We start from the raw sequence: 26138 nt of genomic DNA on the forward strand, positions 1-26138 counted from the left end.
CCATCCCTGATCTACAGGACTGAATGTTGTATGTTGGTCTCGATTTCCGAACGGAATGTTCATGATGACAAATTTCCTCTACACATAACCAATGTTGAAATTTACCTTTCTCTAGTACTGTTTTGATTCGTTTTCCAAACGAATTGGTATCACCGTATTTCAACGTTTAAATATTTGAAAAATAATACTTGACCCAGTTAAATCTTGGCGTTTCTTAATTTTAAAAACATTAATATTGCAATACCTACGTCATTTCGAAGCCATAGAACATCAAACAAATTACAAATATACTAAAGAATAATCAAAACGATTATTTGACAAAATATAATATTAGCTAAAGGTTTTTTTTGTCTTACCGTTTCTTAATGAAACGTATTGTTCTTAATGTTCGATTCGCAAACTACTGCGAAATAATATAACCATATAAATACTCGAATAAAATGTTTACCGAGGTTACATTTGACTGCGGGAAAAATCAAACGCGTGACATCGTTTGTTTATCGTTTCGCCGGAAATCTAAAAAGGGTTTGTTCAGTGTCGCCGATCGCGCGCCGATGTCATCTGAAATCGGATCCGTCCAATTCTCCAGGACGGCGTGTTGCATAGGCAAAAGTGGTGCACCGTCGTGTTGGTGGACAACGTCGTAGGACTTCTGCCACAGCGGTACGAATATTTTACAAACGTACACCGGACTGCTTTCAGTCGACGCTCCGTGTACCCGGGGCTTATTTTAAGGTTTTTTTAGGAATGCGCAAAACTTAAAACTTGACCGCCTCCCCACACTCTCAGAAATATTACTTCCTGTGTATGATTATAAACCTCGCTGCGGTCGCACAATAATATAGTGACGATAGAAAAATAATAATAACGCAGTCTTAATAAACCTAATCTGATGATTGACGGACCCTCTACCTGCACTCGGCCGTGGAGTCAAAAACTACAATTTATTATTGTGAGAAATGTTATTTGCAGATAGTATTTAAAACTGCGCATTTTTTGAATTAGAGCTGCGCATAATGTGATCAAACGCACGTTAAAATAAGCCTTGCCGTGTGCGCACCGCCGACCATCGATTACAGGTGCACAGTTCAAACGCGTTCACAGCGATCGTCAAACCGTCTTCGGTCTTGGCTGCGCACATTACTTGCTCACTGCAACCGGATTATCGGTTTAATAAATGAACAACTCGGCCGAGACAAGCGTCATTTTACAAATTTTACAGGAGATCTATTTAAAGTTTTATGTACGGTCTTACGTGTGACGCGGTCGATGTTTGCTTGTAGCTCATTGTTCCACTCAGTTTCTCATCTTTACCCTATTGGAAATAATATTATATACTGTCGTGGTATGTATCACTTTGTTACCTTGTTAAAATATTATTAATAATTTTTTTGTTCTGCTTATCTGACCTAATAATATTTTATCTGAATCAAGCTTCGAATTATTTATTGAAATTATTAAATACATTTTTTTATTCATTTAACGACACATATATCTCGTTGTTCCATTAATAAAACCGTAATCGAAAAAATGGCGCTTTTCTCGTTGTTCAGCCGAGCTATTCAAATCGTTAGCCTTGTACGTGATGTGTTAACGCACCACGCCCACGATTAACATTGACGACTGTTATCTATAAAGCCCGAATTTCGATGTATGTTAAATACTATCGTTGAATATGCACATATTTACGCACACGAAAATTAAAATTATGGAGAAAAAAAAATTAATTCTTTATTACATGTTAGAAAAATCGTTACAAATACATTGCGTTGTATGAACTGTTACGATTTACTATTGTTTACAAATCACGGCACAAGTAATTATTAATCAATAATACAATAACAAAAACTATTAATTTTGAAACCTGAAGTTACAAAAAATGATTTTAGATGTTTGAAGTGGAAACTTTTACGAATGTCATGCAGTAAAGATTTATACTTAGAAAAACTTTTTACTATGTCACAAAACACTGTAAGCGCATATTAAAACCATATATGTCTTTAAAGTCGATGCTTCTACAACGGCTTGATTTTTGTCACTAGAATTCTCCACTTAATATTCCAAAAATTGTTTGAATCTGAGAATGCATCAAATTTCTGGACAATACTTGCGATAGTTTACTTATTCTATGCCTATTCCACCTTTTTTAAATAGTTTTAAATAAACGAAATATTTAATAAAGAACAGAAAAATTGCAGATAAAATATGTACAGTATAATATAGTACTGTTTCTATTAACATGAAAGTTCAAATATTAGTATAATTATTAGTGCTTGAAATAACTTTTATAGAAGTAAAACCAGAGATAATATAATAGACACATATTTTATGGATTGTTAAATATAAAAATGTAAACATTTATAATAAAAATTTAATTTTTCGAATCATAACACAACTAATATATTTTTTCATAATATACGCATTTTCTACGCAATTATGTTTCAATGACATTTTTACGGTTATTGTTATTATTTTTATAGTTATTATTTTTACTCAAATATGCAAAGTATGTGAAAACAAAATTTACTCATAGGAATATATACAGTGCGAGACGTCAACATTTGCAATCAAATTTATTCTAGATGAAATATAGGAGAATATGCTTTCACATAAAACCCGGACCATAGTTACTAATGACTGAATGCGATCGAATACACTACCTGTTGTCTGTAGAAACGAGGTTTTTAAGAGAAAAAAAATAATGATTCGTTTCCATTAACAATCCAAAATTGTTTTTGCAGCTAAAACATAATAAGTTTCCATAAATAGAAAAATAGAATATTTTATATCATGTTTTCGTTCGTTTTAAAAACACATTATAACAAAAACAACGTCCGCGTGCAGAAAAACATAGGCAGTTGAGGTAAAATATTATCCCGATTCGAACCGAACGACTTGATGATATTCATTAAATTTTATGAACCGTATGTACACTCGTCGATTTAGTATAAATATCGAATGGGTTTTTAGCGAAATTAGGAGCTATTGCTCTAAAATACGACGTATTCGTCGAAATCGTTACACAATTATAACGAATGAGTCCGTTAAGTCTTAATAAAAATATTATCTAATTACGTTGCGCATAGATATTGTACGGGCTAACAAATATTATACGTCTTACTATGTACAAATTAATAATTATATAATTAACGTCGTAATTATTTTGTATGATTATTAGGTCAAATAATCCTTATTACTATAATTTATTCATAACAATATATATATCATAACGTATGTTGTTTACCGCATCGTCATCAATCGAGTTATAAAAAAATATAATAACAAAGTTGTCCCCATCCACTCATCATAATAAAAGTTTTACTGCAAATAAATCAACCCCTTCCCAACGTGATAACTGTTGATCTACCACTCCCGTAGTGCCCGACATCGTTTTCCAAGTTGAGTGAAATGCGGTCAACATCGCATTCATCGGACGACCTATCTTTTAAATCACTCCAGCGAAGTGTACTCTTCATGGAAATCCATACAATGTCTTACAAAGGATATCCGTCCCTAGAGGTGATAAAAAAAAAACCAGACAAATATAAAAAAACGAAATACAAATCTCCTTCTTCGAGAAAACTTGTATTGCAGTTCGCAATTGGTTCAAACGTTCTCACTTAGAAAAAATCAATCAATCAACTATAGTCGTTTCCAGATCATTTTAGCTGGTCGTGCACAAGACAAACACACAAATGCGATATTGGGTTACCAAAAGGGAAAGAGTATATCATCTTCAAATTTCGAAAAATTATTATTTCCTTATAATACATATACAAATCTTATTACAAATGTTCTTAATTCTTACTATAATTCCAAACGTCATTTTGTTGGAATCATAACTTAAAACTAGCATTAATTGATAAGGAAACAATAATTTTCGAAGCAGTTATGGTTTAAGTATTTCCATTTCAATGGTTTGAACTAATCCTGAATTTGCGGGTCCTGAGAGGTATTCTCGGCAATCTATATACGTACGCCACCGTGTAAATGGAAATACGGGCTAAAACATAAAACAAAATAAACCAATGAACTGCATCATGCAGTATAGGCTTATAGGGTATATATATTATGTATACCAAACGCAAACAAGTGGGCTTTGTAGATGCCAGCTTTAAGTTCCAATTTGATGCGGATAATACACCGTCAACGTGATTCGAATGCTTTATGTGTATATATATGTGTATGTGTGTCCATGTTCAGTTATTTTATACGTTAAAGCCACGTTGAAAATAGGGTTACTCGTTTGCGACAAATTTACCTGGAATAATTATAATAAATTAATATATTTTTTTCTCAAATAATAATTAATACAATTTTATTTAAATCTTAGTTCATTATACGAATGTTTTTAAAACAATAATCAATTATAGCTGTATAATATACATTTTTTTACAGAATAATACAAATTGAAATTAGTTAATAGTACTTACATATTTTTATTAATTATAATAAATTAATATATATTTTTTTACAATCTTTTTTTTTTTTATTAATAATTCATAATACAATTTTTTTTAAGTAATTTAATAAATAATACACTTTTTAAACAATAATAAATAATAATTACTATAAAACAGGTTATATGTTATAATAGTCAATCAAAAATATTAATCAAATTAATCATAATAAATAAATAGTATATAAAAATATAATAAGAAAAAATAAATTTTCAAAGCTTTAAAATTTATAGACTTATAAAAATAACTTAACTATATGTTATAGATACGACGTCCTTAAAATATAAGAATCAACCAAGTCGTTAATTTAAAATGTTTACACAGTAAATTTTGCGCAAATTAGCTGGCTGAAAAAGCATACCTTTTTTATTTTAGCGCAAATAGGCGATGCCCTTGAAGATTGTCAAACAGCTGTTGGTCAATTCCTCAAGGGACGAAATTTGAAATTTGGTTTTTGCACCTCGCGGAAAATTTTCAACTATAATTTGATGATGTCTGAATAATACCTTGATTGTAAAACGTTTCGTGACGAGAAATTATTTCTATTAAAACTATTATAAGATAGCATACTTACAAAACGTCTTCTGCGCTATCCCTGATCGATTATTTTTATAAAAAAACACATTTACATCATTGCACTCGAAAACCGTTTGAGTTTCGCAAAGTTTAAAAAATTATATTTATCTATAAACTATTAAATATACGATTATATATAGGTGCATATGTATATTATATTATATAGAAATATATTCAACAGTTTTAAATTTGTGATTTTCTTAATCGAAAATTAATATACTGTACGATTGTTGTACAATAATGTGCGTTTAAGTATTGATAATTTCTAAAGTATTAGATGGGTAATTTAACTTGGTAATGTCATTCTTATAGATGATTAATTATGTTACTTCTTCTGTGATCTGATACAACTATAAAATTCTACGTTCATTTAAACATTTTTGTGATTACGATTGAACAAATTATATCTACGACCACTAAAAATAAACTTTTTTTCATTTTAATTCAAGCAGTTTTAAATTATATTTGCAAGTATTATTGCGTATCGGAATAATAAAAAAAAACAGGCATTTTTCCGTCCAAAATATAATTTCATAAAAGATAATTGCATTTCAAGAGTAATTTTATACGTACGATTATAAATGAAAATTAGATATTCAAAAGCAATATTAATACATTTTCAGAATAAAATACATTCACCCCGATGTCGATGTAACTACTGGTTGTTGCGTGACTAAAAAATCTTTCGAAAGTACTATGAAAGTGAACCGATATTATTTTCGCTGTGTGTTATGTAGAACAATGATGATTAAAGTACCTATTTTATAAACATAAACAATGTAAAAAAAAAAAAAAAACCGTTTTAAACGTAAATAATTCACTCTCATATGAATTAAGTTTCTCCGTCGTTACATTAAAAAATATACAGATAAAATGTTTTGACGTTTTGTGGTTAAGTGAAGCGTGAGAGTCGGTGACAATATTTTGTAGGACTATATGATGTACTATTAGATAACACACTGATGGGTGGATCTAATCGATCTATTTTGTTCGGGTTCACAGCCACAGGGATTTGAAACCGGAAAACCTGTTGCTGGACGAGAAGACAAACATCAAAATCGCCGATTTTGGCATGGCGTCATTGCAACCGAATGGCAGTATGCTGGAGACCAGTTGTGGATCACCGCACTACGCTTGTCCCGAAGTTATCCGGGTAAGTTGTTTTTTTTTTTTACTTTCTCATCCTCTTCCGCTCTCTCTCTCCTTCTGGCCATTTCTTTTTATTCGTCTTGGCCGTTTTTACAACCTGTTTTCTCGGTCGACCGGTTAATTTTCGCGGGTTTGCAGGGCGAAAAGTACGACGGACGAAAAGCAGATGTTTGGTCGTGCGGCGTGATACTGTACGCGCTGCTCGTCGGCGCGTTGCCCTTCGACGATGACAACTTGCGTCAGCTATTAGAAAAGGTGAAAAAAGGCGTGTTCCACATACCTCATTTCGTGCCGCCTGACTGCCAGAACCTGCTCCGCGGCATGATCGAAGTGAATCCGGAAAAACGGTTGACCGTAAGTTTGCGCTCATTGTTTCAACGGCAGTAGATCGTTTTTATTTAAAATGATAAAATATTTTCTTTACCGATAGAGTGAGCACTTTGCACAGCGAAGTGAATTTGTATGATATAGGTGACGGAAGATGATTCGTCATAACGTTCCTATTCCGTATTTGAAATGTATTCATTTATTTCTCTAAACTATTGATAAATTAATTTTTGTGCGAAATTTTCACGGAAATTTCATATTAATGTTCAGAAATCGAGAACGCTTGACGCTCGCTTCAAAAATGAAAATATTGAAATAGGTTTTGGGAATGTTTAAGCAACACAAGTGTATAGTTGAACTAAAAAGGTTAGAGGGGAGAACGTTCCTAAGCCAATATTAGCCATCATATTTCTCAAATTTCCTTCAAAATCATCAATCAAAATATGGTTATAAAATAAGGGTCTGTCTAGTTGATGACATTAATACAAATTGATTGATGATCTAAAATCGTAGCCCTTAAAAATGTTGAAACTACTTGAATTATCAATGTATTTAAAAAATCGTAATTAGCTGATTATAATAAACATGTATTTATAATATGTATGATAATTTAATTGACGTTTTAATTTTAAGACTTGATTGACTTTAGAAAAATGTTTAAAATCTACTGTAGGTGTACGCTGTATAATATCATTTAATTTAATGCTGACTTCGATGAAAATTAATAAAGTATAAGTAATGAGCTCATAATTGTATTTTCGATTCACTGGAAATAGTATAAAGTTATTGAACTTAAGCTAAAATAAGCTGTTAAGATTTTTATGTTTTTTTAAACATATTTTAATATTTAGAGTTAGTCGTCTATATTGATTTGGATGACATTCCGAACACAAAAAAAGAAGTCAACAGCATTCGAGCCCCGATTGTAAATGAACTATTTTACCCTAACTCATTTCAACGGATATTATACACTATATAATTATAACTAAATATTTATGCGGTTTTAAAGGAAATCTCGGTAATGCATTTTCGAATTCAGTTATAGTGCCTATAAAGGAAAACTTTTATCATTTTACGATCCTCTGTGGTAGTCGGTTACTACGAAAGAATAAATATTTCATTTGAGTAAAGTTATAAAGTTTTTTCAACAAATTTAAAACTGTAACAGTTCAATTTAAACCTTTAACGTAGTATATTTCCTTGAAAAAGCATTTAAACTCAAAGAGATATAATGTCGTTATACGAACTCACATTTGACCGAAGTACATAGCTTATGAGTCATAATATACAATATGTATGTTGCAAAGTCATAAGTTATGACTTCGTAATATACATATTGTATTTTTGTCAACAACAAACAATAATAAGCTTTGTCCCTCGGGACCTCCAATAACCGATTTATACCCGAACGAAATGGATTGATTAAAATATGCGTGTACGGTGGCGAAGAAATAATATACATTTAAACAGCATACGTTTGCTCAGGGTTTTTTTTATTTTTTAACCGTACGCAATGCTACGCAATTCCATTTCGCTCAAATGATTTGCTGCTGTTGTTCGACTTATATTGAACATGTGCAAATAATATGATTGCAGCTGAAAGACATAAACAAACACTCATGGGTCATCGCCGGAGGCAAAGGAGAAGTGCATTTAGGTATGTCCATGATAGACGTCATACAAACCCACATAATTCCGTCCGCAAATGACTTAGACACCGATGTTCTTCAAGCCATATCCAGTCTAGGCTGTTTCAAAGATCGAGAAAAACTCATTGCCGCTTTATTGAGTGTCGAGTAAGTGTATCAAGTGTACTGTAATAACTATTATTCAAATATTTTTTAAATAACGCTGAGCCAGACCAACCGACAAATTAATGCGATTCGTTTGCTTTTTTATTATAGTTAATGAATGCAAAACCAACGTTTTTCAAATATAAAAATCTGACTACTCCGGACCGTTTTTCATTAAATTTATATCGACGAAAAAGTAATTTAGTCCCCAAACGTTCTATTGAAAATGAAAGTTACTGTAAATTCGAATTGTCAAAAATAAGCACAACAGTAATTATTTGAAAATAATAAATATTTAAATTGTATGCAGCAACGAAACTAAAATGTAGAAAACAGAATTTTATAAAAAACCAACGATATATAAACTATATAATCATTAAAGTTTTTAATAGAAATCGTGAATGTAAAATTTGCATGTACAAAATATAGAATAATACCTACGGAGTACATAAAGAAAAATATTTTTTTTTTCCATACGTGTTGAAAAAAAATGCAAAGCCTAATGTATTCGCGTTGATATTAGATTTTTCTGTAAATACGATTTCTCTTTAATAAACACATCAGTTGGTGAGTCCTCGGAACTTTATGCGAATAGGTGTACATACACGAGACCTGCAATAGTTACTTACAATTGTTTTTATAATTTTCTTGAAAAACTTCACAAGATGGATTGAAATGAAAAATATTGATGTTTACTCCTGAGACTTTCTGTAACGACACGTGGTAAAAATACTGTGGGAGGTGATGGTCCAATTTTTCAACCGTCAAATGTATTGTGTGTAGTAAAAAATGTATTCGTTTCAAAATAAACAAAAACTTTAACCAAACAAAAGCTCATGCTCAACAGCAATCGACCATCCGCAAGTAACCCAGTCGAAATCCATCTCTTGAGAATATAGGTAATGGAAATAAAACGTCGAATATTTTTTCAATGTGCAAGAGAAAAACGTTAAGTTGAGAATATTGCGATCGGCATCAATCGTTCTTTTGTTGATTAAAAATCAGTATGATTGGTTTATATTTTCGAATTGTGTTCATCAACGGGCCATAGCGCAATAAATAAACAAACAAAATAATTAAAAAAAAATAAAAATAAAAAATGAAACTTTTGAACATCGTTAAATAAATGTCGAAAAACAAATAAAAAAATAAATAAAAGGATAAATATATTTCGATTGTAATGAATCCGTATAAATCATTGCTTTTATATTCTTTGTCACCATATTAGAGACAATATGACTTTACTGCATTACCCATAATTGTTTTTTATCAAGATTATTTTAATTATATCTTTGAAAAGTGTTTTGCATTCATTTAATTGTTGTTCGTATATTTGTAATTTTTTTTACTTATGTGTCATTTTACGTTCACAGTCATAACACTGAAAAAGTGATTTATTTCCTACTACTCGAACGCAAAAAAAGACGACCGGCCAATGAAGACGACACGATCGTCGTGAAAAACACTAAAAACAGTTTCGATCCGCCGAAAAAGCGAGTGGATACGTGTAAAATGATCGACGATATCGATAGCAATTTTTCGCAAATCAGTGCTGGGTCTCCTGCTACTCCTCGAAAACAGATGTTGCAGTAAGTTTTAAATTCGGTTAAATATATATAACGATCAAAGGTTTCGAGTGTTTATTATGAGCGTGTGAAAAAAAACCGATTACTATTAGTACTTTGTTTTATTTTTGACGGTTAAACATTTCTAAGTGTTTGGGTACTAAAAAACGCGTCGTATGCTTTATTACACGCATAAAGTACATACGGTTAACTTTACCTTTCTAACTACAACCATTAAGGGTAGTAAAACCCTTCAAAATCAAATCCAATCAAAAATAATTTTATCATGCATTTCGATTTATCAATTACTATAACTTTGCGAATACTGAAAAAAATAAATATTTTGTTGAACTTAAATTTGTTTTAATGTAATGGATTTTTTTTTTTTTTTATCTTGTCTTTCAACTCATCTACTCGTTCCCCAAGTGTTTGTATTATTATATTAATGAAAATAGCTGTAGTTGATTTTTAAAATGATGGAACGTTTATATGCGTCTATTACACCAAGAGCGCTGTTTACAGTAAACACATTACGCGTCTATAGCACTGAAACCGTTCGAACCGTTAGTACGTTATCAAAAAATCATAAAACCCACGAATACACATAAAAACGAACTGTAATCGAAATTAGTTATTATAACTAAAATGTTCAAAATTCATGTATTGAAACCGTCCGTCAGAAATAGCGCGTACGTAGCAAACCGATTTTATTCAAGATTACCGTGTATGTTTAACATTATGCGTCGTAGACCTTAACCAGTATTTATTATTACCTAATCAAATAAAAATGAGCAGGGCATGTTTGTACTCTAAAACATCGTTTCTAAGATTTTTTCATAATGCTATCGTACACTTTACCATGCGCATAAATATTATACCCACTCCCCTCCCGTATAATACTTATAGCCCATGAAAGGATCATGGCCCGCGGATTGAGAAACACTGCTATAATAAAGCCAATGATTATTCATTATTATGTGCTGTAACGTGGCTAATTCGTGCTGATGATAAACACGCGCTAAGCCGACAAACAAGGCCATCTGCATTTCTTTTTGGTAATATTTTTCCGAGTAATTAAAAAGGTAATCGATAAAACTCCATGGTAACGTAATACCATAGATTTCGTATAATGTACGTAATCTGTATTAGTGCGAAGCAAAAGTATGGTACAATCGATAAGTGGAATTGGCTTTTACGTATCGAACCGACCGATAACTGTTAGTTGTAAAGTAATTATATCGATTTACTGTCATCACGGGTCTTTCCGGTTTCGATTGGGGGGGGGGGATAAAAAAAGCATTCAGGTCACATGAAACTTTATGATTGTCAATAACAATAATTTTCGCTGATCGAATTCTTTCCCGTACCGATGTTACAATGCACAATATGTTATGACTGATATCATGGGAAAATATAATTTTGTTCTTTCCGGCAAACCATGACGGTCGAAGTGTTTATAAACGCGTCCGATAATACTAATGATTTTAATCGTACACGTCATGCGACAGAGTCCTGCATCGCGCTTAACGATGATTTAGGATTTTCGATAAACCGTTCATACACCCACTATTCTCTATTCTCACTATTTCTCACTATTTCCCGTACCGTTTGAAAACTGTTCTACACAGCTCCCTAGGTGAAAAACGGTTTGCAAAAGGCGAAGGATATTATGTCGCGTTCGTCTTGTGTCTGGCGCGGGGTGCATTCAAACAGTGCATAACGTTCAGACCGGTTTCTGAATGTTAATACCCGACGGTGTAATTCCGAACCCTAGAGCAGTTCAACGCGGTAGGCGGGACTAAACCAAAATTACGAATCCTACGCCAGTTTAGCTCTGGTTTGTAGTTTATACAATTTGTAAAACATTCAATAAAATGTACGTATATTAATGCATTTTATGTATCAATACTTACAATTATTAAAGTATCTAACGAATAAATGATATGTTAATAATAATATGTATCGCATAAGGGAATTTAAGTAAAGATGATGAACGATTTTTTAACTAAATGATTTTGCCAATAACAACAACTTTTGACAGTTTAAACAATTAAGTGCGGCAAGACAAGATATTTAATGCAGACAAACCAATGTGGTAGTCTAAACAAATACACTATGGTTGGTAATACCTCAAACATTGACATTAAAGATATGAAGCTGAAACACATCATTTCAAAGATAATTTGAACAAGGTTCTTAAATTAGAATCGACAAACAAAGATTATTCGATGATAAACATTTAAAAAAAAAATATTAGTGTTCAGCCAACTTCAATAGCGCGTCGAAAACTGGATTTACTAATGGATCGCAAAGGTTACAAGCAGGACGCCAAGCAAACTCGGAAAAAATACAAAAATCATCTTATAGAAAAAAAAACAAAAATAAATTTAGGCACTAACATAAAAGTAAATAAACCTAACGAGAAGAACCATGTATACCTTAATAAAATTGTATCGTTTTAATTTACCTGTAAGTACAAGATCTAGTATACTTATATACGATTCAAAATGCTCTCAATAATAAGAAAAATCATTATCCATTTATACTTAATTTTACATTTCTTTTTGAAATACCTATATTTATTAGATTTATTATACTTATAAATTTATATTTTAAATTATATGATACATGATATTATGATATAATTTATTTGATAGATACTTTAATTTTTGTAAATATTGATACATTAAATGCATAAATATACGTAGATTTTATTAAATGTTTTACAAATCGTATAAAATTAAAACCTTACTAGGCTTCAGCGCGAAATGCTAGACTGTCGTAGGATTCATAATTCTAATTTTGCTCCGCCTACCGAGCTGAACTGTACTAAGGTCCGGAAATACGGAAATGCTGATGGTATTGGTCCCGAGTAACGGAACACGGTCATACCATTGGTCGGATAAGCGTGATATTTACGATTTCCGAAATCTATGTTTACGTGTACAATTAAAGAGAATAAACATCCCGGACAAAACCATATGCCTTTGGTAACGATTCCTTCGATTCGATATTTAAACGTACCTTCCGCTTGACGCTCTTCAGTACTGCGATCGCCCACATGCGTTCATCGGCCGCGTGTGCATTGCGACACCGATCCGTTTTGTTTTGTCCTTAGGAATCGTATTTACTACAGGAGAGGAAGCTATAACAACGTGAGTTCTCCGGGTGGCACAATGTGCAGCGGCTCTAATCTGGCCAGCTCTTCGACCTTGGCCGGTATACTATCGCCACTTCCTCAAAGGTAAGACCCCACGTCGTGCGTTTGTTTTACGGATAATTGATTTTTTTCTATCCTTTTCTTTCGTTTTCGTTTCCAGGTCGAACAACTCGAACTATCGTTATCACAACCACCACAAAGGCCAGCAGTCGAAGAACTCGACGATCTCGTCGCACGGGAACTACATTTCCGCGCAGAACCAAACGCTGGACGCGAACAGCTCGTGCTCCGTGCCCGTGCCCCCGTCGCCCGTCCATCACGCAAAACAGGCAAAAGTCGAAGTACCCTCATCACCCAACCACAGTGGGTTGACGACGTTGTCATCGTGCATTATAATTTATTCAACTATTTTTAGTGTACCGGGCAGGAAAGAGGAATTTCGGTCGATTTAACGAACTTCTCGACACCACCATTTGAACGCTTTAAAAATTATTCTCAACATTTGTATCGCGGCAGCGAACTATTGAAGTATTTCACGCTTCGCGACACACCATAAAGGTCACGGACGTAAACGATATACGGTTCACGCAGACATGCGTATTCATTAATATTTCATTTTAATTGGAAATAATTTAATTAGGACACTTGAATAATGTATACGTTTTAAATCGTACAAGTTATATCTCATTATTTTAAATATTCATTTTTGTATCAAAGTTGTTATTCGTTTAGCGGCATTTACATACGTTTCAAGACACACTTTGACACTTTAACCTGTTTAACATGCCGTGACACAATCGACGTTGAGAAACACTACGTATGCGTATAATAACCACGAATGGCATATATTAAGTACTATTTCATTGGACTTGGGAATGCTTTAATACTTAACTAAAGTTATGCCAATTGAAATTCACTTTTTCTAACTTAAATATTTATTTTTAATGATTAGTTTTTTTTTTTATTAGATCAATTATTACATATGTTTTAACTGAGAAGTTTTTCACACCTTTTAATTTAACGATATCACAAACTATATGAAAACACCTATACGGTTTTCGTAGAGTTTGTAATGATAATACTGACTTCATTTATAATGATTGGGAAGTATCAATTTATATTCTTGATTTATGCTTTCTCGTGTATAAAAATGACGTTACAAAACAACTGAGTCATATGAAGCACTTCATACCACCAGTGCTGCAGTGAAGTGGTACAAAATGTATGTCACAATACGCAATTTGTACTAAACATAAAATGGAGAACCCCGAGAAATTCGTTTCTTCGCTAATAATTTTTATTATTGTTAATGAAATAATTTTCCCTGATTTTCGCGCTACTTCGACTGAAAAATCCGTGAAAAATAAGCGCTCTCAGTTCTGTGGGTAAAAGTTTTTACCAAAAATCGACACGAACCCTTTCCGCCTGGGATCAAAGAGTGTTAAACTTTACACTGCTTCAATAAACCTTAAGTGACCGAATATAATTTAAAATTAAACGCGACGTGTTTGTTCCAGTGGTCATCTGTACGCCACCGGGGTCACCTCAGCATCTCTCTAATCACTGGAAATCAAGACTTACGTCGATTCGCAACAGTGTTCTAGGGTCGCCAAAGTTCCATAGACGTAAACCGCAAAGTAATGTCGTAGATTATTATTATTATTATTATTATTTATATTATATTGTTTGTAGTGAGTAACGGCTAGAGAAAATTTGTTTTTTTTTTTTTTTACGAAACCAATAATGTTATGATTGCTATAGAATTATGTTCAGAAAACTGATTAGTCGTCGAAAAATAAAAATAAAATCCAGTTTAATCAAGCGATGTGAATAACGACTAATGGCAAATATAAATTGCTCTAATGAAATACGTTATACAAACGAAATAAAAAACAAAGGACGAAAGAGACGAAGGACTTTTATTAAATGTATTTTAGAATCAACACGGGGTAATATGAAATGAATTTGTAGCCTCGTGAAAAACTTAGAAAAAATCAAAATCAATGCTCACCAGTTATATTATTATAATATTAAATATCTAATATGATAATATGATTATATTATTATATATGAATAATACTGATAATAAACCTTGGGCAACTACATCTCTTATTAAAACTATTAGACATAAAGATCATTTACATTTACATGTTAAAAAACACTCTAATAATGATACTTTAAAACAATACTATAAACATTTTAGAAATTAAATTATACAACTTATCAGAAATGCTAAAAATATACATTAGAAAAACGAATTTGATAAATATAAAAATAATCTGATAGAGAGTTGAAAAATAATTAATGAATTTACCAACAGAAACACAAAAAATAATAAAATTGAGTATCTCATAACAGAAAATGGTAAAAAAATGTATTTCAAAGAAAACAGTGAAATTATTTCTAAACATTTTAATGACTATTTTATAAATATTGCCTCTGATTTATTTAAAAAAATCTAAAAGAAATTCATGAAAACATTCAGTTAACTATGTAAAATAATAAGGTATTCCCCTAACAAACCGCTTTTTTAAAATTTTCATACTATTAACGAACAAGAAATAATAAATTGCGTAATAGAATTAAAAAACGGGTCTTCACTCGGAATTGATGGTATAATGGTTGAAATACTAAAAGAAAATATATCTCTCCTTGTTTTTCCCATAAAGCATATGTTTAATCTTTATCTTTCATAGTCAATTATACTTGATGTATATAATTTATCCATAATAACACCAATCCAAAAAAAGAAAATTCTAATTCATTCAATTTTCGGTCCATATCTCTAACATAGCAAAAATATTTGAGAAAATAATTAAAACACAATAAGTTACTTTTTTAGAAAATAATAATCTTTTACATTTTTCTCAATATGGTTTTCGTCCGGGAAAAGGTAGAGATTTGCGTAAAATATTAGATTCGACTAAATTGCGGCAAGTTTATTTAAATTTTTTATTATTTTTTTAAGTTATTTATTTGAGTTTTCTTATTAGTAGAATCGGTCATTAACTATGGCATAATTGGTTGGAGTGGTGCGTTCAATGATGTACTAAAAGAATTACAAGTCTGCCAAAATCAAATATTGAAAGTGACCTTTAATAAAACACTAAAATACCATACCGAAAATTTTTATAAAGAATTAAAACTACTTCCTATACAAAAATTATATTATAAAACGATCGTTATATTCCTAAAAAAACATAATATGATAAATCCTATACCATATAACATTAATACCAGGTATGCTAGAAACAATTTTTTAATAAATTGGCCGAATAAAACCACTTCAGGTAGACATTTTCAAATAATAGGTACCAAAATAAATAAAATTCCTTCTGATATCTTAAATCTTCCACTCAGTTTATTTAAAAAAAAAGATTTTTCAATGGTTATTAGATTTAGATGATTCAATATGATAATAGTAGGTAAATTTTTTTAATTTATATTTATTTATAAGCACTTTTTCTCTATCCTTAATTATGTATTTGCTTTATATTTGTAACATGTAATAATGTAAGAACTCCTGGGCCCCACACAAGTTATCTCAGTGGGGTCCAGTGTTCATTGTATGAATTAAAATAAAATAAATTAAAATAAATTAATTAATTCATCAGTAAAAAAAAAAAAAAATAGCTCTAGTGGGAGATAGGAAACATGGGTATGCAAATTCGAACTAGCAGAACATTCAATTTCGATGGTAGAAAATAACTGAAATGTTGTATAAAAAATTTAAGTGTGCGATGTAATTATTTTTAAACAACTAACACTTGACACATTCCATACAGTCGTACGATTTGCCATGTTAACCTGTAAAATGCATTAAAACATTCCGTTCGTTTGGAGTAGAGAAAATAAAAAACAGTACCCCAATATAAACGGAATGAGAGTTTCCTATAAATTCGGCAACACAGCATTCAAAATACGAGTGAAACAATGCGTGCATAAATAAATACTTGACTCAGCAAACGCATTAAGACAATTTAAAGCAGTATTTTCCGACTTGAGAGGCGTGAACACGTTACTAAGAGTGGGGATGGATGGACATCACCAGTGCTGTAGCAACTAACTATTGCGCCCGGAACGAAATTTCAAAATTCACTCTTATGCACTTTTTATGTAAAAATATTATAACTATTAGATATTATTATTAAAAGTTGCTTCAATTAATATAAAATGACGATGAAGTGTTTGTAGGCAAAATATACAACACCGATTGTTGTAATTTTTAACATAACATGCGAATTTTTAATTTTTGTGTTCTACCAGGAGAAACTCTCGGCCTCCCCCCCCCTTACTACAGCTAGATTCACTACGGAGTTTATTATTACTATCAACAAAAAAATTAAATCTTAAAACTTCTAGGTCATGTAAGAATACACGGTCGGCTGGAAAACAGATTTAATCTAAATACCACACACGGTAATATAGAAAACGCTAGTACACTGTAATGTACTCGACAATCGAATATAGATTTTACTTAAAAAATAAATAGTATTAGAAACTCACATGTTAGAAACGGTTCAATGATTGTGATGATATTTATTGCACAATATCTTAAAAGGTAAAATCGATTTACCGATAAACTGATAGTAATGTAAACGAAAACATAATATTGAAACGACGATAATTAAAGAGGATTTAAAATTTAATTTTAATAAGTAATAAAACAAAGTAAAACCGATCATTATTGATCTTTACACGTACATTACTTGAAAAAATAGTGTAACTGAAGCCTTCCCAGAAATGTGTTCATGTCGTCCCCCCCTCTGGTGGTAGAGTAAATGATAAAGTAGGTTTTTTTTATTAAGTTATTACGCAGTAAATAGTGTTATTATTTCTGTGTGGAACGTTAAGCGATGCTCGAAACGTCACGAAATAATATAAAACGAAAAATGGATTTACGAGAATAAGAGTAAAACATATTTCGTACGAAGTACCTATATCCGTTGTTACATTATTGTTATTAATATTATTCGGCGTTTCTATTTTCATGTTAACAGTTGAAATAGACCCGGTGTACAAGCCAACGCCGGAATCTTCGCCAGAACTGACCAAAAAATCTTGGTTCGGAAGTTTGATGGCTTCGGAGAAAGACGAAACGTTCACTATTTTGATAACTGGAAAACCATTGTCCACCGTAAAGGCTGATCTGATACACGCCTTACTCTCGGTAAGTAAAAATGCACGTTGAGTGCATGAACACTTATTTTCTTTTTTTAAAAAGAAGACGAAATGTTTACAATCTGTAGCATCTGTATGATAAGAAAATTAGGTCATTCACGAACGATGTTTACACGATATGAATAATTTTGAGAAGGGGAGCTGTCCAGTAACAGAACCCTCAAGAATTTAATATTAAATATTTAAAAGTCGGGATTCAATTGATCTCCGCACTAGCATCTTTTTAAACGACGGGGAGGATTGTTAAATAAGTTAACACTGACTTGAATGGAAATCAGTGGAATGGAGTGATTAGCTATCACGTGAACACTTTAAAAAAAAAAATCAAAATAATACATCTCGAATACACGTTTATACTAATTATTGTTTGCCGTACCTACTTAATTTTTAATTTTTTTTTTATACAAATGTATATATATATTTTTTTTTTCTGTCATTCGATTCATCGCATCCGGTGTCAAATAAACGTATTGAAAAAATATCATTACGGCTTATGCATAAAGTGAGATATTCCTTTGGTACCCTTTGGGGCCTGACAACGAATAATAGATGGTAATAATTATGAACGAAAACTCCATTTAACGTAGGTATGCTTTGTTCCGGGCGATATCGTGTCGAACGTTTTCGTATTTTCGGTATGATCGATCTTCGATTTTGTACATAGATATATTGCGTTTCGATCGTCACAAACTATATCGACTAAATTACTCTATTGCGATCAGTGTCATGTTTAAGGTTTCACCGCCCGTTAGCAACGACATTTAATTGCCTCCTTACCCAAACACATACATTAAATGATTCAGATCAAGGATCTTTAACTCTTGTCCATTTTACACGGCCATTTGTTTCGCTGCTCGCGATTAAACTTTCCCGTTTCAGTAAGTTTTTAAACAGTATTTATTGTTCGTAAAAATATTGAAAAATAATAGTCTTGTAACTGTAATACATGTATTACGTGTGTTTGTGTGAAATAAACTGGTGCACGAGAATAATGTTTATAATATAAAAAAAAATGTAAACTTTCGTAAAAGACTAAATTTTAATACAACCATATAAAAAACTATAATTCTCATATCGACGAATCATATCGATGGTGCACATTTGAGTCAAATATTTGCACCATGTTATAAAATATAACCATCACCCTCCCTTTCAAATAACATATACAATATTGTGCTATTGATCTTCCCCCTCTCAAAATCACCTCTTTAATACAGCCCTGATTTTTGTGTAACAATAATGTTGATTTTCTTTTGCCCGTGATCGATACACCGTTCGAATTATTCACCACAAGTCTTTATCGACCTAGTAATATATTGTATATTTACCATCAGGTATACTGTTACCAATAAGTTTCTGTACAATCTCTTTGATTTAATATCGGTTTTTTATTTTTATTTTTTTCAAAATCCGATGTACTATGCGTAAATGTATTGACGTCTCAAACGTCAAAACACTTACCACTAAGTACAGCATAATTTTGTACATATTTTAAGTAGTCCAACGTCACACCGTCACACCATATAGACGGTTTATTGAACAGTATTAACATTATGTTTTCCGAACAGTAATCTACGCATAACGTAAACATTAAAAGTGTTATTAATGTTCCAATGGAAAACGAGCACGTATACGTGTGCAATATCGCGTCAGAGCTGTACGAAAAAAACGCCTGTTGATTTATTCAATTACATAACGTTAACAAATGTGAAAAACCTTTTCTTTTTTCGAACACACTAATTCAACTGTGCACCGAGTCTTAGTAATTAACGTGCGTACATCACTAGAACTTTGTGGTCGCTTGACGAATTCCAAATGGATGATAATAGTTCACGGTGTTTCGTCGTCGAGTTGTTTAAACGAAGAGTGAACGTACGTGTCTAACATTTTGATGTTATGACATTATAATGATACACGTTCGATGATGAGATATGAATATTGTCAAGAAAATGTATGATACAAGACTTTGGAAAGAACAATAAAAGAGTTAATAGTTATCGTTTTCGTATTAGAGACCATTTGCTTATACTTTTATAATGCAATAGAAATATTTTTACGGTTATCTCGTGGAAGCGGACAATGTTCGCAACGTTGGATGAACCTCGTTTGATTGGTGTGCCCGATATCATATTAAATTTGAAAGTGTCTGAAAAAAAAATGAAAACGAAAGTAGTAATCGCGAACGGAATTCAATTTATTATACTGCGTTGAACGAATTTGCAAACATTTAAGTGCCTAAATACAATAATAAAAAATCAAAAAAATCGTGAACATAGGGATTCGACGAATTTATTAAAAATAGTTTCAACAAAGATGTAACGTTTATGCTTCAGAATACATTAGTTTAAACCATCAGCTCTCAAACTATGCTTCGTGAGAACAATCCACGAGCGTTTAATCGGAATTAAATCAAATTCTAACTCATTATTGGTTGAATTGACAAATATTTAGAGACTGTATACGATTGCTTATGAGTAAACATGTATATTATTTTTCTTCCATTAAAATAAATACTTAAGTCTTACTTGTAAATGAAAAATAAAACCATTGTTCGCATTACATTTTACAAACAACCAATATTTGGTATTTAGATGATTTATTAATATTTATTTATTTTTTGTTATTCATAATATACAATATTCGAATTATAAATAAACAAAAAAAACGAATTATTAAGAAACTTTAAAAATAAATCATTGATAGGTAATTCCTTATAAATTGTGGATTAAAACTGACATTCCTCGTTTTTTTATGGCTCAGTAAATTATTTATTTTTAAAATTTTGAGGATTCTACGGAAAGAAAATTTTGATTATCGCTGGTTTACATAATTTAACGTGAGGAAATTTAAAATGAATCGTAACCGCCTACGGTTAAACGACAAGAACGAAGGAGGATTGTTGCAGTCATACTAAATTCATGCAAACAAACAATGAAAATTACCAGTATTATGAAAGCTCTCGTGTAGCATGACTCAGATTTCATTGATTTTGAAACGCTATTTTTATCGTTATTCCGTAAAAATCTCGTTAGAGTCAAAACAAAAGAATACATAAGACAAAAGTTGAGGTGGAAACTCAAGTTTCTTCATTCATTTTGACATATCGAAACAATGTTTTAACGGTGTATTATAATTTTTGTGCGCACTTGAAAACCGTTATCGAAAATCTGACAATGGAATCGAAGTTACAAAATATATTGACGGTCGAAATTACTTTTAAAAACGAGCGAAAACCAGAAGAGATGTGTGCGTTGAGCTGCCAATGCGCAATACTTAAAATTCTAAAAGGTTTACCTAATAGAAAACCGTGACAGCTCATGGCCGTCAATATGAATCAATTTCATCACGATTCGAATTTTACGCATACGTATAGAATAATATCAAGTCGAGATTTTTGAAATATTCTTTGAATGTCATAGAACAGTATATAAATAAACAAATAGTTATATGTTGATCTGTAGAAATAAATAAATAAAAGCATAACCTATCATTATATTTGTAAAGTATGACAGGTTTCGGATTAAAAATTCATCATCAGGTAAATGGAAAGTTAATCCAATTGCGACTGAATGTATAAAGAAATAAAAATAAATAAAATCGCAATTCTTAATCATTGTCGCAGTGGCGGTAGTGGCGGTATGATAACATCGCAATATTATATGATTATTACAAAATAACGAATAAACAAATATCGTCGACACTATTATTGAACATATGCAATACATTTTTACAGCTCTGCTACTATAAAACGAACGATGGGTCGCCGACGAGAAACGTGCGAAACATTAAAAAATAATTAAAACTTTGTCGATTTATTAACACAATGTGCCGCTGGTGCACAATATATTTTCGACTGTACACAATGGCGCCATGAAATCTCTCAATAAAAATCCCGAATTACTCACATTAAATGCTCGAATCGGCCAAAAGATATTACACTAATTTGATCTTATTTTTATGATGGAATAACAATTGGATTATTCGTTTACTACTAATAAACATACAGTTTATACATTTCATTTAGTATATTATTATTATTTTTTTATGGTTTATTTACTACTATGAATAAAACTGATATATATAAAATAAAAAAAAAATGCACTATTTACGACAGTACTCTATTTTATTAATAACAATCAATCGATGACATCGTGATCGTCGCAAAACGCACACGCACACGCAATAAATACACGCGCGCTAATTTAAATTATATTATATTGTTCCTACGGTTCGAGATAAAGTCCACATTAATATGTTTATTGTATGGATGTCGTATATATTCAAATAATTACATTCGACACGTTTCGGGATCTCCTACAGATATAGGAATATTCCTACCCCTGAATCTCAAAATATTCATAAATTACATATTTTTATACTGTACGATATGCCGAATACAGCGAGAATGCAGGAGGTGCAATAAAATGGAATCTCGAGGTAAGAGTTTTTTTTTTTTTTTTTTATGAGTATCAAATATTTACAATAGTTATGTCAAAAGCGTTTCATTATTAATAATGATTCAAAAAAATAAAAAAACGTGTTTCAAGTTATCATCTTAAGATGTATAAATGATCCGCACTCGTATATTCTCGCTCTTCGAAAAATAAGTAAAATGAATGGCAATACGTCGATCAATAGTTTGTTTTTTCCACCAAGCCTCCGATTTCGCTGCGCTTTAGTCTCGCAAAACTTGAATCGGGCACCGACTGTGTGATGTAAACTTATTGTCTGTATGAACAACGGCGGAAGATGTCCCGTCAAGAAACGTTTACGTGACAAATACGCTCGAATGGTGTGCGGACAATTGAATTTCATTAAATTATAACAGAAAAAATAACCTAAATAAAACGTTTCGCCCACTATACGGAGACGATTTTTTAGTGTTAGTGTTACGTATGATATGATAAGCGTGTGTGTGCGTGTGCATGTGCGTCGCGATGTTTCATTTAACCGTCACTCCGTTATTCGATTGTCTCTATTCGGACGCGGTACACACGTTCCCTGTAAAAGTTACACGCATTACGCGGCGGTGTATTATTAACCATTGTTAACCATTGTAATCTCACTGCATCTGGACTCGGTTAATGTTTTCCAATAAAGTCATGGGCCCTTCGAATCATTATTGAATAGCAGATCCGTACACGCGTGTATTGTCGACATATTATTTGAACGCCTACGTGCGTCCGTTTAATATCACAAAGCATTGTGCTGTCGATCGCACCGCAGCGAATACGAGTGCCATTATTCGCGTCGTGCCACTCGATCGGATTATAACCAGAAACTATTTTTCATTCGGCGAACATGCAAAAATCCGAGCGCATGCGATGTTGCGAAAAACAATCGAAAAGTCATAAACGTTGAACACGACGTCTTTTGATTGTATTTGATCTCCCCGTTTGTTTTCCAATAGCGATACTGACAAGGACGCGAAAACGATCAAATCGCATTGTTAGCACATAAGTAACTGCGACCCATATTTTAACTATAGCAAATATTTATAAATATTTTTGTCCGTACGGAAAGATTTCTTAACGTAGGACACTTGTTTTTCAGTTGACTTAGGAAATTTAAACAAAATAATTGAACACGATCTAAATGAGTATGCGTAAAAGGTACTGTTTGATTTTCTTAAACCTTAACCACTATGGACGATTAATCGCACGTGTACTAGTTACATTTTTGATATGTAAATTCGATATTTTCAGAGAAACAATCTTCTTATAATTGGGAAATAAAAAATAGTAAAATAAAAATCTTTAAGAAATAATGAATAACATAAAAATGTATCATGATACAAGAAAATAATTGAAATGTAATGTAATATGGTAGTATTTAATATTGTGTAATAATGATTGGAAAAGTTTAGTTTTATTTAAAAGTTAGAAACTTTTTTTCGAAAACCCATTATAATTGACCGATAAAAAAATATTTAACGGTAAAACAAATCACCTCGAGTATTTTTTAGCTATTACTACTCTTTTTTTTTTTTTATTGGAAGAAAAAAAAAGGCTTCAACATCTGAGGTTATTAGCCTTGTGTACATGTTACATTGTGTGAGTTACATTAATAATTACATTTCAAAAGTTACAATAATCTTAGGCTATGAATACAGAATACATATTAATTAAAGATTGTTTACAATGTTAATTTGTGTAAGGAAATTTAAGATTTTTATGGTGTTGTCTTCATGGAGAGCTTCTTCTAAATTGTTGGGTATCGATAAGGTATTTCGAATGTTTTGGAGGTTACTACTCTTATAATTATATCAAATACATTTTAACTGTAGTGTCAAAATGCTAGAATGAGCGAAACAAGTTCTTTGTTGTACTTAATACGTTCTTCTTCTTTTATATTTTTTTTTATTTCGGCTGTAATGAAATTTAATATTTTACAAAAAAAAAAAAAAAAAAAACTATAGAATTAACGTTGCAAAATCAAAGTAATAGGATTACATGGAGAGTTTTGTACGAGTGCGGTGACATTAAAATGGTCCACATGTTAAATAATATTATTATTGTCATCAGTTATTTAGTTTTATTTATTTTCCTTTTCGTTCAACAATTAAATTTTGATTTTATCACTAGATTTTTTTCGTTTATTTTATTAAACCAATGCTCTGGGCTCTACATTTATATACATACGAGGATGATATTTAGACTAGTCGAACTTGATGTATTAATATGTGTTACGATTCCTATCATATATAAATGAGAAAGTATTGAAAGATGAAAATGGCAGATTTCTATAAAAGTTAAACCAACCTCGTCTCAATATACTTAAATATTCCATTGTAACACGAATTTCGGTGTATTGCAATTGTTTTCGGGCACGTGAAAAAAACGTTAAAAACATAAAATTACACATGATTAGGAGGGACACGGTCGTTTTTCATGTACTTCACATCAATTGAAACTTTTTTCCGCTAATATATCTGGTCAGTTCTTCTCATTTCGGTACATCGTAATATGCACCGTACTGCGAATACGAATACGAATAATCGTAAAAACGTTCAATCAATAAATTAGTGATGTGCAGCTTGATAAGAGTTATATCTCGATGTTAAACATGTTCTCGAGATACTGACTCGTTTAAAGACAAAACCAACCATGAAAATAAAGGAAACAAACATATTTTGTCCGTCTAAATGAAACAGTACGTATTATTCAATAATATCTACTTGTGGAGGCGGATCCAATTTCACTTGAATCGTTCATTATTTCAAAGAGTATTAAACCCTTTTCAGTTTTCTCTCTTTCCAAAGTTCGTTCCACGTAGGTACATGACGACAGTATACAAAATTATTAAACACGTCTTCCCCGTCGTCGCGCAACATTGAACCGCACGGAATCGACTATTTACTTTCAAATGATGAGTGGCGCTAAAAATCCCTGGAAATTCATAACGGTCAAAAGCTTATTCGCTTTTGCAAATGTTCGAGTTGCAGGAATTTGCATTTACTATTATTCCATTCGAGTGCGCATCGTATGGCTGCTCAAAGTTAGGTATTTTCGAAACCTTTACTGCGTGGCCTCTGAAGTTATTTAATAATGAGTTATTAATCGTGTACGATGTAATTACGCATTCCTCCGAATCCTTATACTCTAATCCAGTGGCGTATTTTCAAATATTTTGCGGGGGAGAGGTTATACATTTTTCTAGAAAATAAGTTATAATATTTTTATAAATACAAATGAAGAGTTATTTATGACTACGTGATATAAATTAATGTTCTCTTTCTCTGCACCTTCGTAGCAAGTCACTTATAGCTTTTCAAAATTTTTTTTTCTTTCGGAGGGGATGAGACCCGGGAACCTCACTCCCAAAAAAAAAAAAAATAAATAAAAAATAAATAAAAAATTCGTCACTGCAATAATCGTACCGCGTACGCGCTTTGCCATAACGAAGAACGGAGGCGATAACGAGAACG

The 26138-nt window shown here is 31.6% G+C and overlaps 1 protein-coding gene across 1 annotated transcript in view; it reads left to right on the plus strand.

Annotated features, from left to right (window-relative positions):
- Nucleotides 1-26138, plus strand: part of LOC112679214 (serine/threonine-protein kinase BRSK2) — a 57630-nt gene that overhangs the window by 20148 nt on the left and 11344 nt on the right. The window contains exons 4-11 of the mRNA XM_025548928.1: nt 6039-6189; nt 6324-6539; nt 8109-8308; nt 9679-9894; nt 12989-13114; nt 13191-13393; nt 14548-14667; nt 18031-18200. Coding sequence (XP_025404713.1) covers nt 6039-6189; nt 6324-6539; nt 8109-8308; nt 9679-9894; nt 12989-13114; nt 13191-13393; nt 14548-14667; nt 18031-18200 — 1402 coding nt within the window. The remainder of the gene's footprint in view (nt 1-6038; nt 6190-6323; nt 6540-8108; nt 8309-9678; nt 9895-12988; nt 13115-13190; nt 13394-14547; nt 14668-18030; nt 18201-26138) is intronic.

The sequence above is a fragment of the Sipha flava genome, unplaced genomic scaffold (genome assembly GCF_003268045.1).
Source record: "Sipha flava isolate LNK unplaced genomic scaffold, YSA_version1 132_pilon_pilon, whole genome shotgun sequence".
NCBI classification, from domain to species: Eukaryota; Metazoa; Arthropoda; class Insecta; order Hemiptera; family Aphididae; genus Sipha; species Sipha flava.